The 18,179-nt window shown below is 56.8% G+C and overlaps 1 protein-coding gene across 6 annotated transcripts in view; it reads right to left on the bottom strand.

The window, feature by feature from the left end:
- Window positions 1-18,179, bottom strand: part of SH3PXD2A (SH3 and PX domains 2A) — a 246,986-nt gene that overhangs the window by 18,107 nt on the left and 210,700 nt on the right. For 3 of the 6 annotated variants that reach the window (XM_070363555.1, XM_070363556.1, XM_070363559.1), the window contains 2 exons: window positions 7,807-7,920; window positions 4,075-4,158 (listed from right to left, as the gene is read on the bottom strand). In XM_070363555.1, coding sequence (XP_070219656.1) covers window positions 4,075-4,158; window positions 7,807-7,920 — 198 coding nt within the window. Of the gene's footprint in view, window positions 1-4,074; window positions 4,159-7,806; window positions 7,921-10,852; window positions 13,848-18,179 lie in introns of those variants that run through there. The other 3 variants (XM_005888033.3, XM_070363558.1, XM_070363557.1) reach the window with 2 other exon arrangements.

Genomic DNA, 18,179 nt, shown 5'->3' with positions numbered 1-18,179 from the left:
GCTGACGGGGCACAGACACCCTGCCTCCAGGGGGAGAGCCTCCCTAGAGGAAGGGCTGGGGAGGGAACACGCAGCCCCACCCTCGCCCTCACCAGAGAGAGAGAGAGTGGCAGAGACAGACAAGGACACCGACCCGCAGAATACCCTTTGGGAGGCTCACCCTGAACCTGTGCTGTCCTCTCAAACCTGGATTCTCCCTGGGGGCTGAGAGTGCCTGGCACACAGGAGGTGCTCCAAAGGGACTATGGAGTACACCGAGGAGGAAACTGGTGGGCCGAGCTGGGGCAGGATACTGGCACAGAGAGGCTGGCTCTGAGACGGCTGCCCCTCAGCCCCTCAGCTGGACCGTGACGGGCGGCCTGCTCAAGCTCTGGCAGCAGTGGGGGAGGGGGCAGCTGCCACCCTAACCCCTGGCTCAGGGGGGGTCATCTGTTCATTCTGCCCTAGATTACTGGGGTCCTGTCTGCAGCCCTGTGCTGGTGGAGACAGCAGCTCCCTTTGGGGTGGAGGCAGCTGTCCTGCCCAGCTGCAAGGACAGAGCTGGCAGGCCACTGGGCGAATCTGAAAGGCTGACAAGGGGCCAGAGGTAGGCGATGCCCGCCCCCCTCAAGGAGCCTCCATAGGCCTGCGTGCTCTATTCAACTGCAAGCGTTTCTCAGCATCGACTCACTCCTGGAAGCTTTCAGATTCCAATCCAGCCGTGCTGGGGAGAGCCGCCAAGACTGCCTGAGAACCTGGTCCGGCCAGATTCTGATTTGGGCTTTGAGAAGTTCCATGTTGTACAGTCCAGGCCCCTGCACTCCCACCCATTCCTGGTCTTGCTCCATTTTCCAGTGGGACACCGTAAATCCTGGCTCAGGCGGTGGGATCCAGGGTCCTGAGGTTGGGGGTGAGCCGAGGCCTGGCCTCCACATTTTGCCTTTGCTCAGTCGGGCTATTTTTAAAAGGCTGTGGTTCACGCAGGAAGCCATCATTACAGTTTCCCTAGGCAAAGCTGCTTTTGCAGAGAAAAATTACAGCTCTTCTCTTGGGCAGATGAGAGGAGCCCTGCCCTGCTGCACGGCAGAGGTCAGGCCGACACTGTATCGTGGGGGGCCAGGCTTCAGCACCAGCCCCCCCAGCCTGTGTGCTGAGGACAGAGCTCTGAGGGCCAGGTCAGAGTCCTGCTTTCTCCTGCCGCTCCTGGGGTGGGCAGTCCAGGGATATCGGTGTTACCCAGGGAAGCTGAGCTGCTCCTGCACAAAACCCTCTTCATGGTGGCCCTGCGGCTAACGTGAACACAGAGAGTTTATGCTCTGGGAACACATGGGAGTTTATGCTCCTGGAAGAGACCTGGCTGCCTCGGGGGCTTGTCCTGCCCCGTCACTAGAGGTTCCAGGAGGTGAGAATGCGGAGCCCTGATCCCAGGCAGGGCAACTCTGCCAACTGGTCTGTACGGGGGCTCTGTTTTCTGTCACATCTGGCTTGGATGATGAAAGTGTGGGCTACACCTCCGAGTGGACACATGGCCCACGATCTCAGTTCTTTTCTCCCAGATTTCCCTGAGGCAGAGCAGCGCCGGTCCCTCCACTAAACAGGGGCCACAAATCCCACCTCAGGAGGCCAGAGAGGAGGATGCCCAGACTGATAGAAATGACCTGGGCCTGGGGGGGGATGCAGATTGGGGTGCGACTGAGTCACTTGCATTGGTTGGGATCTCTAGAAAAGAAGTCCCTTAGGAATCAAGTTGAGAGAAGGGGTCCGGGAGTTCTGGGGGGCACCTCTGGGCTTCTTGGAAGTGCCGAGGCTGCGGTCACTCTGATATGCCATCAAAGGTTGGTTGCCATCTCACCCCAGGGAGGGCTGGCCAGGCCGCCCACGGGGTGGGTGGGTGGGAGGTGGACAGGCCTGTTCTGGTTTTGGAGGCAGGGGCTGGAGAGCCTTGCAGTTTCCAAACCACAGACGCCTCCTCCTTCCAAACACTTTCCCCTCCGTCAGCAGTCTCCCTGGCTCCCCTCCCAGCCCCCACAACTTACTCAACCCCGCTGCAAGAGGCCTTTTGATTCCAAAGGCCTGGTTGGCTGCGGGACTCAGGGAGAGGAGGCCCCGGGGAAGCACTGCTTTTCTCTTGTCTAGTTAGGTACAGCCCACTGCCTGCTCCCCACTCAGCAGTTCGGCTGTTAGCAGCGAAGCTTCTCCAGCCAACTTTCTGCGTTTTCCTTGGCTGCCTGACTTAACTTAGCCCTAATTTAACTTAGGGCAAAGACCGGGAAATGATGTTGTTTAGGTCTTTCATTTAAGAGAGACAAGTCATGGGCCTGTTTTGCTTGCATATTTGCATATGTACGGGTGGTCACAGAATGAATGCATTCAATTGGGTATTTGTGTCCACTTACATCATCGTATGTTTATAATGGTGACTACGCTGCGGACATACTTGTGATATAAGTTATGATATGTGAGTGCATATGCACCATATGTGTACTTGTGAGGTAGCTGCAGAGGAGTGCCCATGACGTGGTAGTGTGGATAATGCATTTGTGACTGTAAAAATAGTGCAGCTGTGGAAGGGTCTACACGAGGCTGCCTGAATGTGCATCTGTGAGCAGCCGTGTGCAGGGCACTGCAGGTATGCAGGTGTGTAGGGGCTGGACGGGCAGTGTGCTGAGGCCCTCAGGGTGGTGTGCTGGTGGTCGTGCTTCACCGACTGCAGTGTCCATGAGTCCATGTGGTTGTGGAGACAGAGGTGTGCTTGGGGTTCAGTGTGTGTTGGTGTTTGGAGCGGACACAGAAGGGGATGGGGGAAGGTAAAAACCTTCCTCCCTGCACTTCTGCCAGGCCAGTGTCCCACTGTCCTTTGCTGCTGAGGCTCAGGGCTGTGTCGCAGCCTGGCCCCCCACCTTCCTCCCTCTAGGGTGCCTTTGTTTCACATCCAGCCTGTTCTTTCTGCTTCAGTGACTTGGCCCCCTGCCCTGCGCCAGCACCCAGGGTCCAACCCGTGCTCCGCCCTCAGGACAAGCTGGGCTCCTCGCGGTCAGTGCTCTGGCCTGATGCGGAGCCAGCCCCAGTTGAGTTCAGGCTTGTTGCTGCTTGGGGCAGACACCAAAACCGAGTCTCACAGTCACTCAGAAACAAGCGTTAGGGGTGGAGTGTGAGACCTGGGGCATCCCTGCTTTTCTGGAAAAGCCAGTGCTCGTGACACACCCTCCTAGCTGCGCCATCATTGTTTGGAACACGCCCTCCCCTCCCCTCGAGGCAGGAGACATGGGCCACCCACTGGCCTCAGGGCTCTGGAGATGTTTAGAGGTTTGTTCAGAGGCCCACCCCTAATTTCCCTACCTCCCAAACTCCTGGTTTTCGGAAAGGCCCTAGATTGGGAAACGTCTGGGCTCTCAGTCAGCCTTTGTGGCAGGCCAGGGGCCTCTCTGGAATCATCTTGATAAGGCTAAGTCCCATTGGCCAGGCCTGGGGTGCTAGAGCCCCTGACTGGACCTGCCCCACCCTTAGAGCTGGCGGGGGCTGTGCGCTTGGACCCACAGGGTTTAGACTTTGGTCCCTTCCAGTTTCCCTGGAACTGTAGGAGGTGGGAACGGCTCCGCCTCCTTCCTCGTCTGTCCCTAAACCACTGCGGGAACGGCTCCGCCTCCTTCCTCGTCTGTCCCTAAACCACTGCCAGGTCGGCTTCGGCCGAGGAAACCCCTCCTTAGAGGAAGGAAGCAGGGAACAGCTCGGGGTGAAGGCAGGGACCAGGCAGAGACTCAGACCCACTCAGTTCTCTTATTCTGCGGTTTCAGGACCAACATGCCCCTTCTCAGAGTCCAGCTCCCCCACGATCCTGTATAAGTCCCATGACCCTGCCCCCAGGATGCTGGCCAAAGCCAGAGCCATCCCCAGTGTCACCCCGATTCCCAAGCAGCCCCTGCACCCTCCCAGGCCCCTCCCCGCCAGCTAGAGTAGGTGAGAGGACAGTCCGGCTGGTGAATCTAGGTGAGGAGGCCACGGGGCAGAGAGGAGCAGAGCCCAGAAAGGAGGAGGAGCGTTAGTGAGAGAGAGAGGCAGCAGCTGGGGGTGAGCAGAAGCTAGCTCCACGGTCACCTCGGCTGTGCTGCCTGTTGACCATCCCGCCCAGCGTCCACCGGCGATCCAGGCGCCGCAGGTGGGCCTTGCGTCTCTTGGACACTGGTGTGGGAGATGGCGATGGAGCACGCGGCCGACGGGCACCGGCGGAGAGAATGCAGATGAGGATGAGATGGGATGGGGGGAAGGGGCGGAGGGAGGGGAGGTGCACACCCCTAGGTCTCCACATACCCAGACCAAGCCCCAGGGGCACAGACAGGGCTATATGGGCGAAGAACTGACCGGTGACATCGTTGGCAGGGGGCAAATAACTCAACCCAAGCCAAACTGTTTGGTTATGCTCCTCAGCCTGGGAGGGGCTAAGACTTTAGAATCCCAGCACCTGAGACAGGAAGAGGCTCCATGGCTCCAGCCCAGTGCAAGGATGACCCTCGGAGGCAGCCCCAGAGGAAAACGTGCCTCCCACGATCCCTGGGCATTGATGGCTCCCAGAAGCATATGCCCCGCCTCTACCAGAGCTCACATCAGTCTCCCATCCCCACCCACTCACTCAGCAAGTCCTGCTTGTGAACCTGCCACCGTGAGCCAGGCACCGCATGCAGAAGGATAAATGTGCCCAGGAGGAGACTTGGGGTCCCTTCCCTGGGGGACTTGCAATTCTCACCATCCTGGTTTGGATTTGTCTTTGCGTTTTCAGTAATCCCCAGTGGATCAAATCTGCTGAGGGCTAAGTCTCCATATCTCTGCATCCCCAGGGCTCAGCAGAGGCCTGACCCCCTCTGAAATGTTGCTGAGTGAAGCACAACACAGGAGGAGGCCACAGGCCTGGGTATGTTCCTGCCCCACATGCTGCCCACTGAATTCCAGACAGTGGGGGACCTGCCTCCCAGCTGCTCACTGCTCCACACCCCTTCTATCCACACAGGTCCTCTGGCTGCTGTGGACCAGCTCGGCATGCCCCCTTGCCTTCCTAGGGGACACCAGGTGGGTCAACTCCCCCCCTCCCAACCCCAGGCACTGCAGGAGGAGGGAGCCAGGCTGCCCAGGTCTGGGGGAGGAAGGTTGGCAGCTAAGAATCAAACTGTCCAGACACACCCCAGCCACACCCCATCCAGGCCACCTGGGAAGTACTCGTTTTTCCAGAGGCGGGAGAGTAGCCTGTTTGACCTGCTTCCTGGAAGTGGGAGGCCTGAGGGATGGATTCAGTCCAGGCCGCACCGCCCGCTTACTATGTCACCATGGCAGGCTGCCAGCCCTCTGTAAGCCTCTGTTTCCTCATCTGTCTTTGGGGTGGACACCATCTGCCCCGGTGTGAAGTGAGACAAGGACTGAGTGGGCTCCATGGAAGAGAGATGAGGTCCTACGTGAGGTCACACTGGGAAGAACCCGAACAGCTGACCTCCCGGGGTGTCCACCTGGTTTCTCTGTGGGAAGAGGAGCTTCCCTCAGCTAATGCCCAGCCTTGGGCCACCTTAGCAAAAAGTAATATTTACCCAGTTTAAACCAGGTGCCAAGACCATCTCACAAAGGCCCCAGGTAGTCAGCACTCTGCCCATTCTAGAAATGGGAGGCCAGAGGCACAAGCAAGGAACGTGAGCTGTTAGGGAAGCTCTGATGGGATGAAAGGGTCCGATTTCTATCTGCAGGACTCAGGGGATCTATAATGGGGTGGGAACAGGGCCAGGGCAGAGATGGCCTGAGAAGGGACCAGGGTGGTGGGACCAGCGTAGAGACTGGTAGACACAGCACAACTGCTGGGCCTAGGGCTGGGGGACTGAGCCTTGAGCCCTTCTGTAGAGCTGGGGGTAGATGCCCACAGTGTGATGATGGAATTCACAGCTGCCCAAACGTTGCCGGGGTACTGGCACACAGATCCTATCAGAGCGTGCAGAAGAACCTATTATCAGAAGGTTCGCCTTGAGCATACATGTGTGCACATACACACACACACACACACACACACACACACACACACACACACACGTCCTCTGAATGCGGAACCTACACTGGCTGCCTGGTTCTTACTCCATCGAGGTCAGACGTCTTTACAACCCGCTACTGCTTGTTCTGTGAAAAGCACCCAATCTCTCTTCAAACCAGCTTGGCAGCAGTGCCCACGCAACCTCTCAGGCTCCTTCCTGCCCACTTGTGTCCTGGTCCTCCAGCATCTCCCAACGTCTGGCTCTCTTGCCATCACCTTTTCAGGAGGGGCTCCAATTCCATACACACTCTCTCCTAGAATTGCTCATAAGCAAAATGCATCACAGAGAGGCGTTCATGGTGGGAAGACCATCAGCAGGGAAGGCTGACCAGGGGCTCAGGCCTTATAAGGACAAACGTGTATCTAGATTCCCTGAAGCCTCAGCTACTGCACCGGGAAAATGGAGGTGGTGCCAGAACCCTCCCTACCCTGGTCCCCAGTTAAAAGTAACAGGGCAGAAACCTAGGAGTGAGTGAGGCCTCAGGTCACTCTAGGGATGGTTACTTCCGAAAAGCCCTGGGGTGACCCCCAGGATGCGGAACTGGATAGGAGGTGAGTCTGAGTGACTGCGGACAAAACAGAGCAGATCCAACTCAGGGGTTGTGACCCTGCACCGCTGCAGTGATGAGATGGAGGACAGGCTCAGCCCCAGGGCTCGGGGAGCAGCCAGGAGGGACAAGCACCCGGACTGAACATGACGGCCCTGCCCGACGGGGCCAGGAACCTGTCACAAGGCAGACATGCACTGCAGGGGCTGTGGCACTGATCAAGGGACCGAAACGCAGCGTTTACAGGGGAGGAAGGGCAGGGCTCCAACTGCCCGGTAATCGACATTCGGGGGAAGGATGAATAAGGAGCTGGCGCTGGGCGGGCTGCTTATTTTGGCTTGGGCAGTGTGGAGTGGGGGTGGGGAGGGGCAGGCTTGGAGGTGGCCTGAGCCCTGGGCGGCGGGCATCCATCCCCCTGGCTCTCAGAGGTGCCCAACTGGACGATCCTCACTGACCATTAGGGCAAGCATTCCTGCTGCCAGAACAAGGGAGGTTTGGAAGTCACCAGGAGCAGGCAGACTTGCTGGGCTCTGGCAGCCTGCTCTGGGGAATACCCAAGTCCACTGGACAGGCTGAGCAGGCCAGTGCTGGCTGCGGGGAAGGGGCAGGCTCTTGGAAATGCAACGGAGAAAACCCCAGAAAAACCTCTTAAGGCCAGAACTAATCAGGGAGGTTGATGGTGCAAGGGTTGAAGCCACCCCTGGGTTCCGGCAACACAGAGAAACGACTCCCCCACCTGCCCACCATGTCTGCACCCTGGGCTGGGCTAATAGGTGCCTGAAGGCGAGGCCTCCGAGCAGACTGTGAACAGCAGAAGTGCCGTGCACACAGCCCCTTTGGGGTCGTCCCTGCCACAGAGAGCACAGTGCGGGATGGGGGAGGCAAAGGTGGATCTCGGTAGGGGCCCCCAGAGGAATCTAGGGCTTCTGGGGGGAGAGGGAGCTGTAGGGGATGAGCCCTGTTATCCCTAGTTTCTGACCCAAAGTTGTCAAAACCTGAGACCCAGACCCTAGGAGAATCTCCAATCTAGTTTGAGTCCCATCCAGGACCAGAGAGGACTGACCTGAATAGGAGGTGAGCTTGTGGGCTGGCCCCAGGGAGATGGGCCCCAGGGAAAGTAGGGGAACCATGATCCAGTCTTTTTAGAGTTTCTGATGGTCTTAGGGAGAAGGGTGGGAAAGCTGTATCACCACCCTGCCCCTTGAACCTGCAGGCCCTTACCTTCTCCAGTCTTGGAGGTGTTGATATCTGAGTCGTCCCGAGTACCATTCTGGGCCTCCAGGTAGGTGGCAGGGACCCAGCCCTGCTCCTCAGAGGTGCTCACGAACCACCAGCCTGCGGCAGGAACAAGAGAGAGTGCAGCCATGACAGTCAGCGGATGGCTGAGGTGGGGAGGGGGCCAGGACAAGGAGGAAGGAGCAGAGGAGGGCAGAGCACAGAGCCACACGGCCCCGGGCCCCAGCAAATGCCTGGCCCACATCCAGCCTCCTGGAGCCCAGGTTCCTGGCTGAGGAAGGACAGACCAACACAGTCCCTGAGAAGAGGGGGCCTGATGGACCGCAACCCACCCACACAAACGTGTGATACATCTGAAAATGAAATGGACACAGTGATATGCCCAACACACGAAAGTCACCTTGCGGGAAAGGCCAAGGGGGCTCCAGCCAAACACAGAGACCACGTAGGGTCTTTCAAGCCCACTAGGACCACCAGTGTGGCCTGGAGCTTGACCATTTTCTCTGGTTTAACGATACCTGGCAGTAAAAAGGCCTCACGAAAACATTCACGGTCATTGCTCCCACTTGCAGGTCAGTGGTAATTTCACATCGGTGCTACTCACAGCTGCCTTCAGTGTGTTGACAACTCCATCACAGTAAGTGGGCACTGCACCCTCGAGTGACCCTCGACGGTCATGGCCAAGTGAGAGCAGTACATTCACTTTCTCTCCCAATTGTTGGCTCATTCATTCATCATTCAGACAAAAGCTGAGCCAAATACTCCAAACTCTGAAGCTGTGGCACTCCACTGTCTTTCATTCCTTCCTAGGAGGTACTTTTCACAGGAGCCTATCTCTGCTCGCCTCCCATTCTGATTCTTCCCTGCCTCCAAAGCCATCTGGCACCGACGCTCTTTTCTGTCTGTGACAGAGCTCACTCACCATTTCCAAATCTGGACTGCAACCTTTCAAGAGACTCCAGGGCTCCTCCCTAGGCAGCACACTGAGGCCCCATCACTGCCCACAGCAGTGAGCGGCTACCCAAGGAAGGGGCACATGGGGACCTCCAGGCTCTCCCAGCTGGGCTTAGCACTGGGAGGTGGAGAAGGCTGCCTGGGGGCTGCTATGACAACAGTGGAGAGGGGCAGAGGACAACAGTCCCACCCCTGCACAGGACCTCACACCCAGGGTCATCACTTAGGTCTTCAACTTCCAGTGCTCCGGGTCACAGGGCTGGGATAGCACACATCCTGTGGTCTAGTCTTGAAGGCCCACTGCACCCTACCCTTTCCAAGAAATTCCACAACACTCTGCACGCAGCTCTGCAAAGCTTATGATCCGCCATGACATCTGTATGATACTGTAACATCGGATACAGTCCTTGTTCGTCTGTCCACACCTACAGAATGTCCAGCACAGAGAGTGGACCCCAAGTAGAACTCGGGACCCTGGGTGATTAGGATGTCCATGGAGGTCATCAGTTGTACCGAATGGACCACTCTGGTGGGGGATGTTGACGACAGGGCAAGCTGCTTGCGTGTGGGGGGACAGATGTATATGGGACCCCTCCCACTCAATTTTCCTTGACTTAAACTGCTCTAAAAACAAAAACAAAGTCTTAAGGAAAAGAAAAAGTTTCAGACAAGGGTTTGGACTTCTGAGGCCCAGCCCTTAGCTGGGTCACTGCCCCAGGGGACTCAGGGTGGAAGCCTTCATTCTCTCTGTGCCAGATTCAGGTCAATTCCCGCGCCCCTCACCCAAGGGGGATGGGTGTGGGCCATGTGCACACTCCGGGCCTACCCACCCGGGCAGCACTGCCATCCTCCCTAGAGCCTTGGCCATAACCGCGTGGCTGCTCAGGAGGCTGTGGCTGAGAGACCCCAAAGCAGCCAGAAGGCATGGACTTGCAGGGGTCTCTGCCTGGGGTGGCTTCTCCCCTTCTCTCAGGCTGTGGGGGAACTTTCAGGAACCCCGACTGTTCCTGCCAATAGGCCCCAAGCCCAGTGTTCTTTCCCAGAGTCTGACTGGACGTCACAAAACTGCCCACCTCACAGACGTTCCCACCCTACGGCTCTGCCTCCTTGACCACAGGAGTGGGCGTGTCTGGCCACTGTGTTCCGACGGGCCTGTCACCTCCCCAGACACTGTAACGGTTCACGGGCTTCTCCTGGAATGGACATGGGTGCACTGGCGACCTGAACCCTAAGTCCCACATTAACCAGGAATTGCAGGGGTGTGGGGAAGAGACGTCCTGAGAGTTAAGTCAATAAAGCCAAATCGGGCAATGGAGAAAGTCAGTCCCGATGACCATCACTTGACCCTGGGGCACAGAGTTGCTAAAGCTAGGCTGCCCTCATTACAGTGAGCCAGTGACCTTCCTGTGCTGTTCAAATGGGCCAGAGAGGGTTTCACACACGCACTTAGTCAGCAGGGTTCAAAACAGAAGGTCTGCCATCACGACTCAAGTTTGGAGAACAAAACCCAAGTCCGTTGGGCACCTGCCACCACAGACCTCATTGGGGAAGGATGGAGACCTCCGAGTCACTCTTGGTAAGCAGTCCTTCCCCAACCAAACTCCCCCTCACAGGATTAACCTCCAAGAGCCCAGAAAAACAGTCATCACAGTCCCCAACCTGGAGTCATTTGGGGAGGGTCTGGAAGGCTGAGGCTCTCACATGCCTGTCCAGGTCCAACAGCAAAAGTTCACAGGCTGTGGTCACCACACCCTCTAGACCCCGTCAAACTGTGTCCAGGGAGATGAAAGACCAGTTCCAGCCCCCAGAACCAAGCCAAGTCCCAGAAGGCCAAGGTAGTGCCCTGAAGGCCTAGCCTCAAAGGGAAGCCCTTCTTCCCAGAAGAGGACTTCCCAGGATGGGCTCAGGGATCTTACGGTCATCAGACAGAACAGGGAATGTGTCTGGAAGAACAGAAGAGCTTGGATACATGTGTCTCCTTGAGGATTTTCTCAGATCTCTCCACCCAGCCCCTCCCAGTCTCTTCCTCTATACCAAGCTGTGTCCATTGCCCACTCCACCCACTAAAACAACCTACTTGCTATCTCAGTGGCAGCATAGTCCCTCCTTTTCGAGCCCACGGCTTCCCAGGAAAGCAAGGAACTTGGCGGTCTCCTGGATGGCTGGGCTGACTGTCTTCTAAGCCTTCTCTCTATTTCGGGACTCTGGGCCCCAAAGGCATCCTCAGCAGAGGTGAAGGAGGCAAGCTCTTCCACGGGCACCGGGAGGACTTGTGGGGGTTCCTCCATCAGTCTCATCTGAGTTTGTCTGTGTTCTCGCCTGTGAGTCTTCAAGCCTGCTGACCTCCTGGCGTCCTCTCTCCCAACCTCCCCCCATGGCAATTTCCAGACCAAAGCCCAGTGTGGACTTTTCTCATTGACTCCAAGGGCTTTACAGTCCCAGAATTTAGGGTTCTTCTCTGCTGGTGGCATCATTTCCCCTCCCGCCCAACTTCACCCTTCGAGAACCTTCCATGTACTTTCTGCTCCCTCCCTTCCCCCAGGAGCCCGGGATCTGGGGTGGAGGGATGGATCTGGACTTGTCTGTGTGGAGTGTCTCCCCAGGGCAGGGCCTGCCTCCTACCTCTGCCTGGCATAAGCCTGGCACTCAGGGCAAGCCGGGCAGGGATTTGCTGAGGGGCTGAGCATGTGGCTGAGGCGCCCAGTGGGCAGGAAGGCATGATGGTCTGTGCCTCACACTGCTGGGTGCCCCTGGGATGTGCCAGCGCTGTCTCTCTGAGTCCTTTCGACCTCAAAACCTCTGCTGTATGCTAGGTTTCTGTGGAGCCTGGGCACACCACTGGCAGACTGTGATCATCTCACCCCAGGGCAGCAACTTGGAGTCCTATCGCCTGCTGCACCCCAGGACGTGGGGCTGAGACTCTCCTCTTCCTCACAGCTCCGAGGTCCTGCCAACCTTACCTGGGAATACTCCAGCCCTGACACATGCAGAGCTGGGCTGTGTGGCTCTGAGTCCCAGGTCCCTTCTGCAGCAGGCCCTGCAGAGAAGAGCCTGCCACTGGACAGGCTCAGCCACTGCCCACGAAGCAGAGATGGACAGGCTGTCACCACCCAGGCAGGTGTTGACTGAACATGGGTGGGGGTGCCCACCCAGCTCCACGCAGACCCCCCGGGAGCCCTGGCACGAGTCACACAGTTGGGCCTGTGGGGGTGGCTCCTTGGGCCTGCGCCTACCAATGGCTGCTGGCAGGCCTCTCCCAGATGCCAGCAGCTGCAACCCGGGCCCCTGACCAAAGTCACTGTGTCTTCACCATGGAGCAGTTAGAGCCTGAGCCACCCTGGGTGAGCCCAGCTGGCCAAGATGGCTCAGGCGTCAGCCAGCCCGCAGGCATCCCCGGCTCCCCTCTAGTGCACACCGTGTTCTTGCTCCTGCAGAGGCGCACAGTGGCAGGCAGGCTGTGTCCACATACACATGCATGGGTGGGTACCTGTGTGCATGGAACAGAGGTGCGTCTGTACATGTATCACGCGATGATGACAGCCAGGTGCTGAGAAGAGCACGCCGTGTTAGGAGCTAACATTACACACGTCACTTGATTTCATCTTCAAGGACCCTGTGAAATAACTTACCGTCGTCACTATCCCCACTTTACAGATGTGGAAACTGAGGCAGAAGAAATCACAACCAGAAGGAGGCAGAGTTGGGCTCAAAACCAGGCGCTCCAGCTTCAGGACCCACATTCTCACCACCGCAGAAGCGGGCCAGGCGCACCTCTGTGCCACGCACAAGGGCAGCAGTGACCCCTTGACAACGAGTGTCCCCGAACACGGAAGCTTTACACATGTCCGCCTGTGAGTCTGTCCACATCGCTGAGTGTGTGCTTTCTGTGCATACACCATGAGCAGAGTCTCAGGTTTGAGTGTCTATGTCTACATGTGAGGACCCTCTGGGGATAGAGGGTAATAACTGGGAGTCTGGAGTCAGAAAGACTCAAATTCAGCTGGAGTGCCTTGTACTGAGATGCTCCCCAGTTGGGGCAAGGGAGGACTGCTATGTCCATCGACTCTTTTGAATGGGAAACTGCAAACTGATGTCCAGGAGCCTGAGAGAGGAGCACTCAGATGCTGGATGTTCAGGAGAAGCCCCCAGGCTGGGGCAGTCCCTTCTGGGGTCCCCGGGCTGGGATAATCAACCATCTGGAAGAATCTAGAACTGCCCAAGCCCCCAAGCCTCACCCTGGCCTCTCCTTCTGTGAGGGCCACATATCTACAGTGCCAGAGAAGAAAGGACTTCAGCCAGGCCGGCCTACAGGCCAGGACCCAGCCCTCTGCAGGAGGCAAAGGCCCAGAGAGAACAACAATGTCACCTGTTACAGCAGCCGACCTGCTCGATAGGACTCACTGAAGCCCACTTCACCATGGCCAGGAGTGGAGGGTGAGAGAAAGCAGAGCCTGGCAGGCCTGGCCAGCACCTCCAGCTCAGGGTGGGGCAGGGAGACCCTCAGCCCATGTAGGAGAAAGCTCAGGTCCAGAAGTCAGTCTCTCTCTCTGTCCAGGCTAAGCATAATCATTAGCTGTTTGGTCACTTTCAAAGCCCTTTCAAACGGACTCTAATTGAGGCTTCCTAGGGGTGGCACTGGGGGAGGGGTGGAATGGTGGGGGGCAAGAAACTTATGAGTCGACAGATTCTCTCTCTCATGAAACACACACACACACACACACACACACACACACACACACACATACATGAGTCAGAGATGCAGACAGACAGACAGAAGGGATGGGAGGACCTGGGTGATGGGTGAGGGACGGGGGCTTCAGCCTCTCTAGAAGGGACCTGAGCCTGGCCAAGGGGCGGCAGGAAGTGGCGGGCACCCCCAGGCCACTGCTGTCCCCAGGGTGACCAGGCCACAATGGTCTCCTTAATGAGAGTGGATAATGAGCTCATTAGGGCCAGAGGAGGCCAGCTGCACACAATTAAGACATTAATAAAGCCTTCTGAGGTCACTCACAGCTCAGCCTGGGACAAAACAGCTGCTGGGGGCAGGGGACCCTGCTCCCTTCCTCTCCCTCTGAAACTCCCGCATGTCCTTCAAGGTTCGGTCCCCTATGAGGTCTCCCCACCCTTCCCGTCCTGCTCACCCCAGGACTCAGTCCACAGGCACCTCTTATAGTCCCTCTTCTAAGACAGACCTCAGTTTGAATCCTGGCTTCACCTTGTGCTCACTGGTGACCAGGAACAGGTCTGACCTCCTTGGGCCTTATCACACCAGGGCAGTACGAGCTGCCCAGAGGGATGCCTGGCATCCTGTGGTGCCCTTGGTGTATTGGGAACACGTGGTGCCCTCAACAACCAGCCTTTACTGAGGCCTTGTATGTGCCAGGCCTTGTTCCAGGCACGGGGATGCTGCAGAGAACAACCGCACTCAGGATGCAGGCTCTCCTTCCCCATCTGCCCCTGAATGGCACCCAGGATGGGTGCAAACACAACCTGCGCACTGGTGCTGTGGCCAGCGAGGGGGCTTGGCTGCCTCCCATCCGCCCTGGGTGCCCACTTGGAGGGTAGCGGGCAAGATGAGACTGGTGGGGCAGACTTTGGAACACAGGAGCTTTTAGGTGCCCTCTGAGCCTTGCCCTTCCCTTCCCTCCAGGTCCTTCACATGGTCTAACCCACAGCTGGCATCTGTGGAGTGCTGCTCATGCCAGGCCTTCTTGGAGGGTTTCCGCATCCATGGCAGGAAGGAGGTGATGGAGCTGGCAGCAGAGGCAGAGTCCAGGCCTCGCACACCTGCCTCTGCTCTCTGTGTACAGCCTCAGGCTCTGGCCCCCTCGTGAGACCGAAATGTCCGGACACTCTCCTATTCTTTCCTTGGAGCGGTTTGGAGAAGAGAAGGAGGAATTTGGGGCTACTTGGTGGTAGATGGAGGGAGATGCTGAGGAGGAAAGGGGCTGAAGGAGGCCTGGCCAGGCACATTTCACCAGCCCTGCCCATCTGGCCACACTACAACTGGCATGAGGCTGAGACCCAAGGGACCACTTCTGCCCTGATGCCCTTCCCATGACCTTGGGGCAGATCTGAGCCTTCTGCCTGAGAGCAAGCAGAGACGTGGGAAATGCAGGCCGTCCATGGCATGCTGTGCCTTTAAGAACAACGAAAGGCAGCCACCCTGGGCCAGGCCTCCCCTGGTCAGAAGGCTCTGTCACTGCGGCCTGTTGCCAAGACACACTCCAGCTCTCAGCACGTGGCCTCCGCGGTCCAAAGCAAACAGGAATGGTGGGGGCCCTCCCCCGGCTGGTCCCTCCCAGGGTACCCCCCAGCCCCTGCCTTCCTACCTGACCTGCTCTTCTCGTCCCACCTCTGACACCCACCCCCCTCTCTGTTGCCTATGGCCTCCCCCTCCCCCAGAGGGGGCTCTCAGGCCACGAGGGCCCCAGAACCTTCCCTGGGCGCCTGAGGCCTGAATTCCAAGACCATTAGCACAGGCTGCTACGTCACTGTTTGGAAGGCTCTGTGGAGTCTGTGGCAAGAAGACAGCGAGAGCTGGGCCACTGCCACCCCGCCCCCAACCCTGCTCCAGCCTGCCCACCCCACTGGATGGGCCCAAAAGCCCAGCGTTGGGTCCGGGCAGGCCAGGGGGTGCGCTCTAAAATGATGGCTAGAGAAGAACCACGGCTCGAAGCAAGGGCTCTAGAGTGAGGTTGCCTGGGTTCAGATCCCAGCTCCGCTGTTTACTAGCAATCACCTCAATTTCCTCATCTGTAAAATGGATCTACAGTACACTTACATCTCACTGTGTTGGTGGATGAATAAATCTATGAAAAGCATTCAGCACAGTGCCGGGTGCCTAGCAAGATGCATTGAAGAGCTATTACTAAAGCTTAAGTAGACACTATGGTGAATTTTAAAGAACCGAGACCTCAAGGATTGGTGTCATGGTGGGCAGGGAGGCAGGTGGTCTCAGGTGTCTGGAGTCTCATGGAAAGAGAGCCTTTTGGTGTCACTGTCGTTTGGCCTCAACCTCAGAAAGTCGCTACTGAAGGTCTCGTTCTGTGCTTGGCATGGGTTGGGGACAGGGAGGGGGACCCAGGCTGCCCCATGCCATAGATACAGTGCTGGCTGATGCACATTTGAAGAAACTGTAGATACCAGAGATGAAACTGAGTAGTCAGGAAGAACACTTGGAACACAGGAGGCCTGAACTGAACCTCAGATTAAGTCTGGAGGGAAGGAGAGGGGGGAAGATGGAAACCTGGTGGAAGGAACAGGACAGGCAGGCGATGCGCGTCCACGTGGCCCTCACCAGTAATATTCACCATGCTTCATGGTGGGAATTCTTCCAGACAACAGGGCAGGGGGCAATCGCCTTCAACATCTCTGTCCTCCATCCACTCATGGAGCACTGCTGTGTGAGCCGTGGCCAGAGGTTCCTGAACAGAAGGTGGCTCAGGAGGACAGGAGATGCAAAAAGGCAGTTTTCTAATATGATTATGAACAATGCAGATGGTGGGTGAGACATGGCTCCGCAGGGTAAGTGAGGCATTCAGATGGAGGGAGGGCGGCGGCGAGAAAAACAGAGGAGGAGGGTGTGGACCTCTCAGAACCAGCATGGAAAGGTTCAAGTCTCACAGGTGGACCCCTGAAAGAGGGCTCAGGACAGCAAAAGGGTTATTTCCCCTGCTGCTCCAGGCAAGAGGTGGAATAAGAAAGAAGAGGTTTTGAGAGACTGAGCAAGGGTGCAGACCTCGGGGCTCTCTGGGGAAGAGGGTAAGAGCACGTGTCCGAGGCTCAGCCCCATATGGAGATGGAGACGGCATAGACAGCTGCCCTCTGTGAGCTCTCAGCTGGCCGTGAACCTTCCAGGCCACCGTAAGCAACCTGGGAAGCCACGGAGGTGGGAGCAAGGCCAGAGGACACAGAGTCAGCCATGATCTCAACACTCATAGCAGAAGACAGATTCCAGAGTAGAGGCGACCTCAACGAAGGGAAATCTGGGTTCCCTGAGGGGTGGTTGGAGAGCAGTTCTGGGCATGACCAAGGCAGCACTGAGCAGAAACAACAGGAAAGATGGGGCCGAGACCACATGGGATTCTGATCAGATGTGAATGCTGGCCTGAGGGTCTGGGAAACGTCAGAGCTGAGCCACCCAGACCTTGGGGCTCTCATGGTCCTGCTGGGGGCTGCAGGGCTGCAGTAGTAGATCACAGCTGATAGTGACCACAGAGGTTACATCCAGAGAGGATCTGACGGCTTACTGGTTACACCCACTGGGAACCTGTGCCATTGGATGTTTTAATCAGTCATAGTATGAAGACAGAAGCTGTGTTGGCTGCACCGTCTCATTTAGTAAAAGTGGTGCCAGGATCAGGAGCCAAAACAGATCTCAACAGATGGTAATGACAGGTCAAATCTGACAAGATGAAAAGTATTATAGTAAGTGGAGAGACGAAAGGCCATGGCTTAGAACAACGGTCTTATAACTCGCTATCTAAACTTTCTGGAGTACATGGGGGCATTATTCATCATTATACCAAATATTAGGTGCCAACTGGGAGTGTCTCGGGCACTTGGGTTGTATGGGTCACCCTACTTAGCAGCGAGGACGAGGAGGGTCCTGGCGTTTGGAATAGGGTAGAGAGTGCGCCTGTGAAATCCTAGGCTGCACTAGGGTTAGGAAGCACCTGGACTGGGTGACTTCCCAGATGCCTGGTTTACAAGGAGCAGTCCAGGATTGGTCCTCAGGCCTGACTCCTGGCGCAGCATCCCCTCGGCTCAGTTTAAAAATGACTCTTTGTCGCTCCCTTTGCAGAAGGAGGCCAACGCCGCCTGCTTTTTCCATTAGGTCCCCTAAATCTCCATCTGACAGATGAACCAGGAAAGCAGCCCTTTCATCTGCTTCTCCTCCATTCTGTCGGTCTCCACCAAGTGGACCCAGCTCTCAGGAGAGTCATGGGCGTGGCTTCCCCCCTCTTGCCATGCCCCGAGGAGGGGGCTAACAGGCAGATTTCTGCCTCTGTCTCTAGGTAGCTCTCCCTCACCCTCTCAGAGCCCACCCAGCTGACAGAGCTTTCTGGCACAAGATCTCATCTGAGGTCTTTGCCAGGAGAGAGTGACTTTGGATCAGCATTTCTCAAACCTCAGATATTTCCACACCACTGGCTGACTTTGGCCATATCTTAGAACTACGTATACTGTGGTTCACATAGTAAATATATATTTAAAGCAGTTCCCCCCTCTTTTTTTAACTTCAAGAAAATAATTTGTTTAGGAAACTTCAGATTGCCACCATGAATAAACAATGAGGACCACTGGTCCCAACCATGAAATTACAGAGAACAAAACAAGAGAGTAAATTTGAGCTGTTGCTATGACTGAAGAGGCCACATCTAGAGACTGCTTCCTTTTTG

Source organism: Bos mutus, chromosome 26, assembly GCF_027580195.1.
Source record: "Bos mutus isolate GX-2022 chromosome 26, NWIPB_WYAK_1.1, whole genome shotgun sequence".
Lineage (NCBI taxonomy): Eukaryota > Metazoa > Chordata > Mammalia > Artiodactyla > Bovidae > Bos > Bos mutus.
This window is presented reverse-complemented; position numbering and strand designations above follow the sequence as displayed.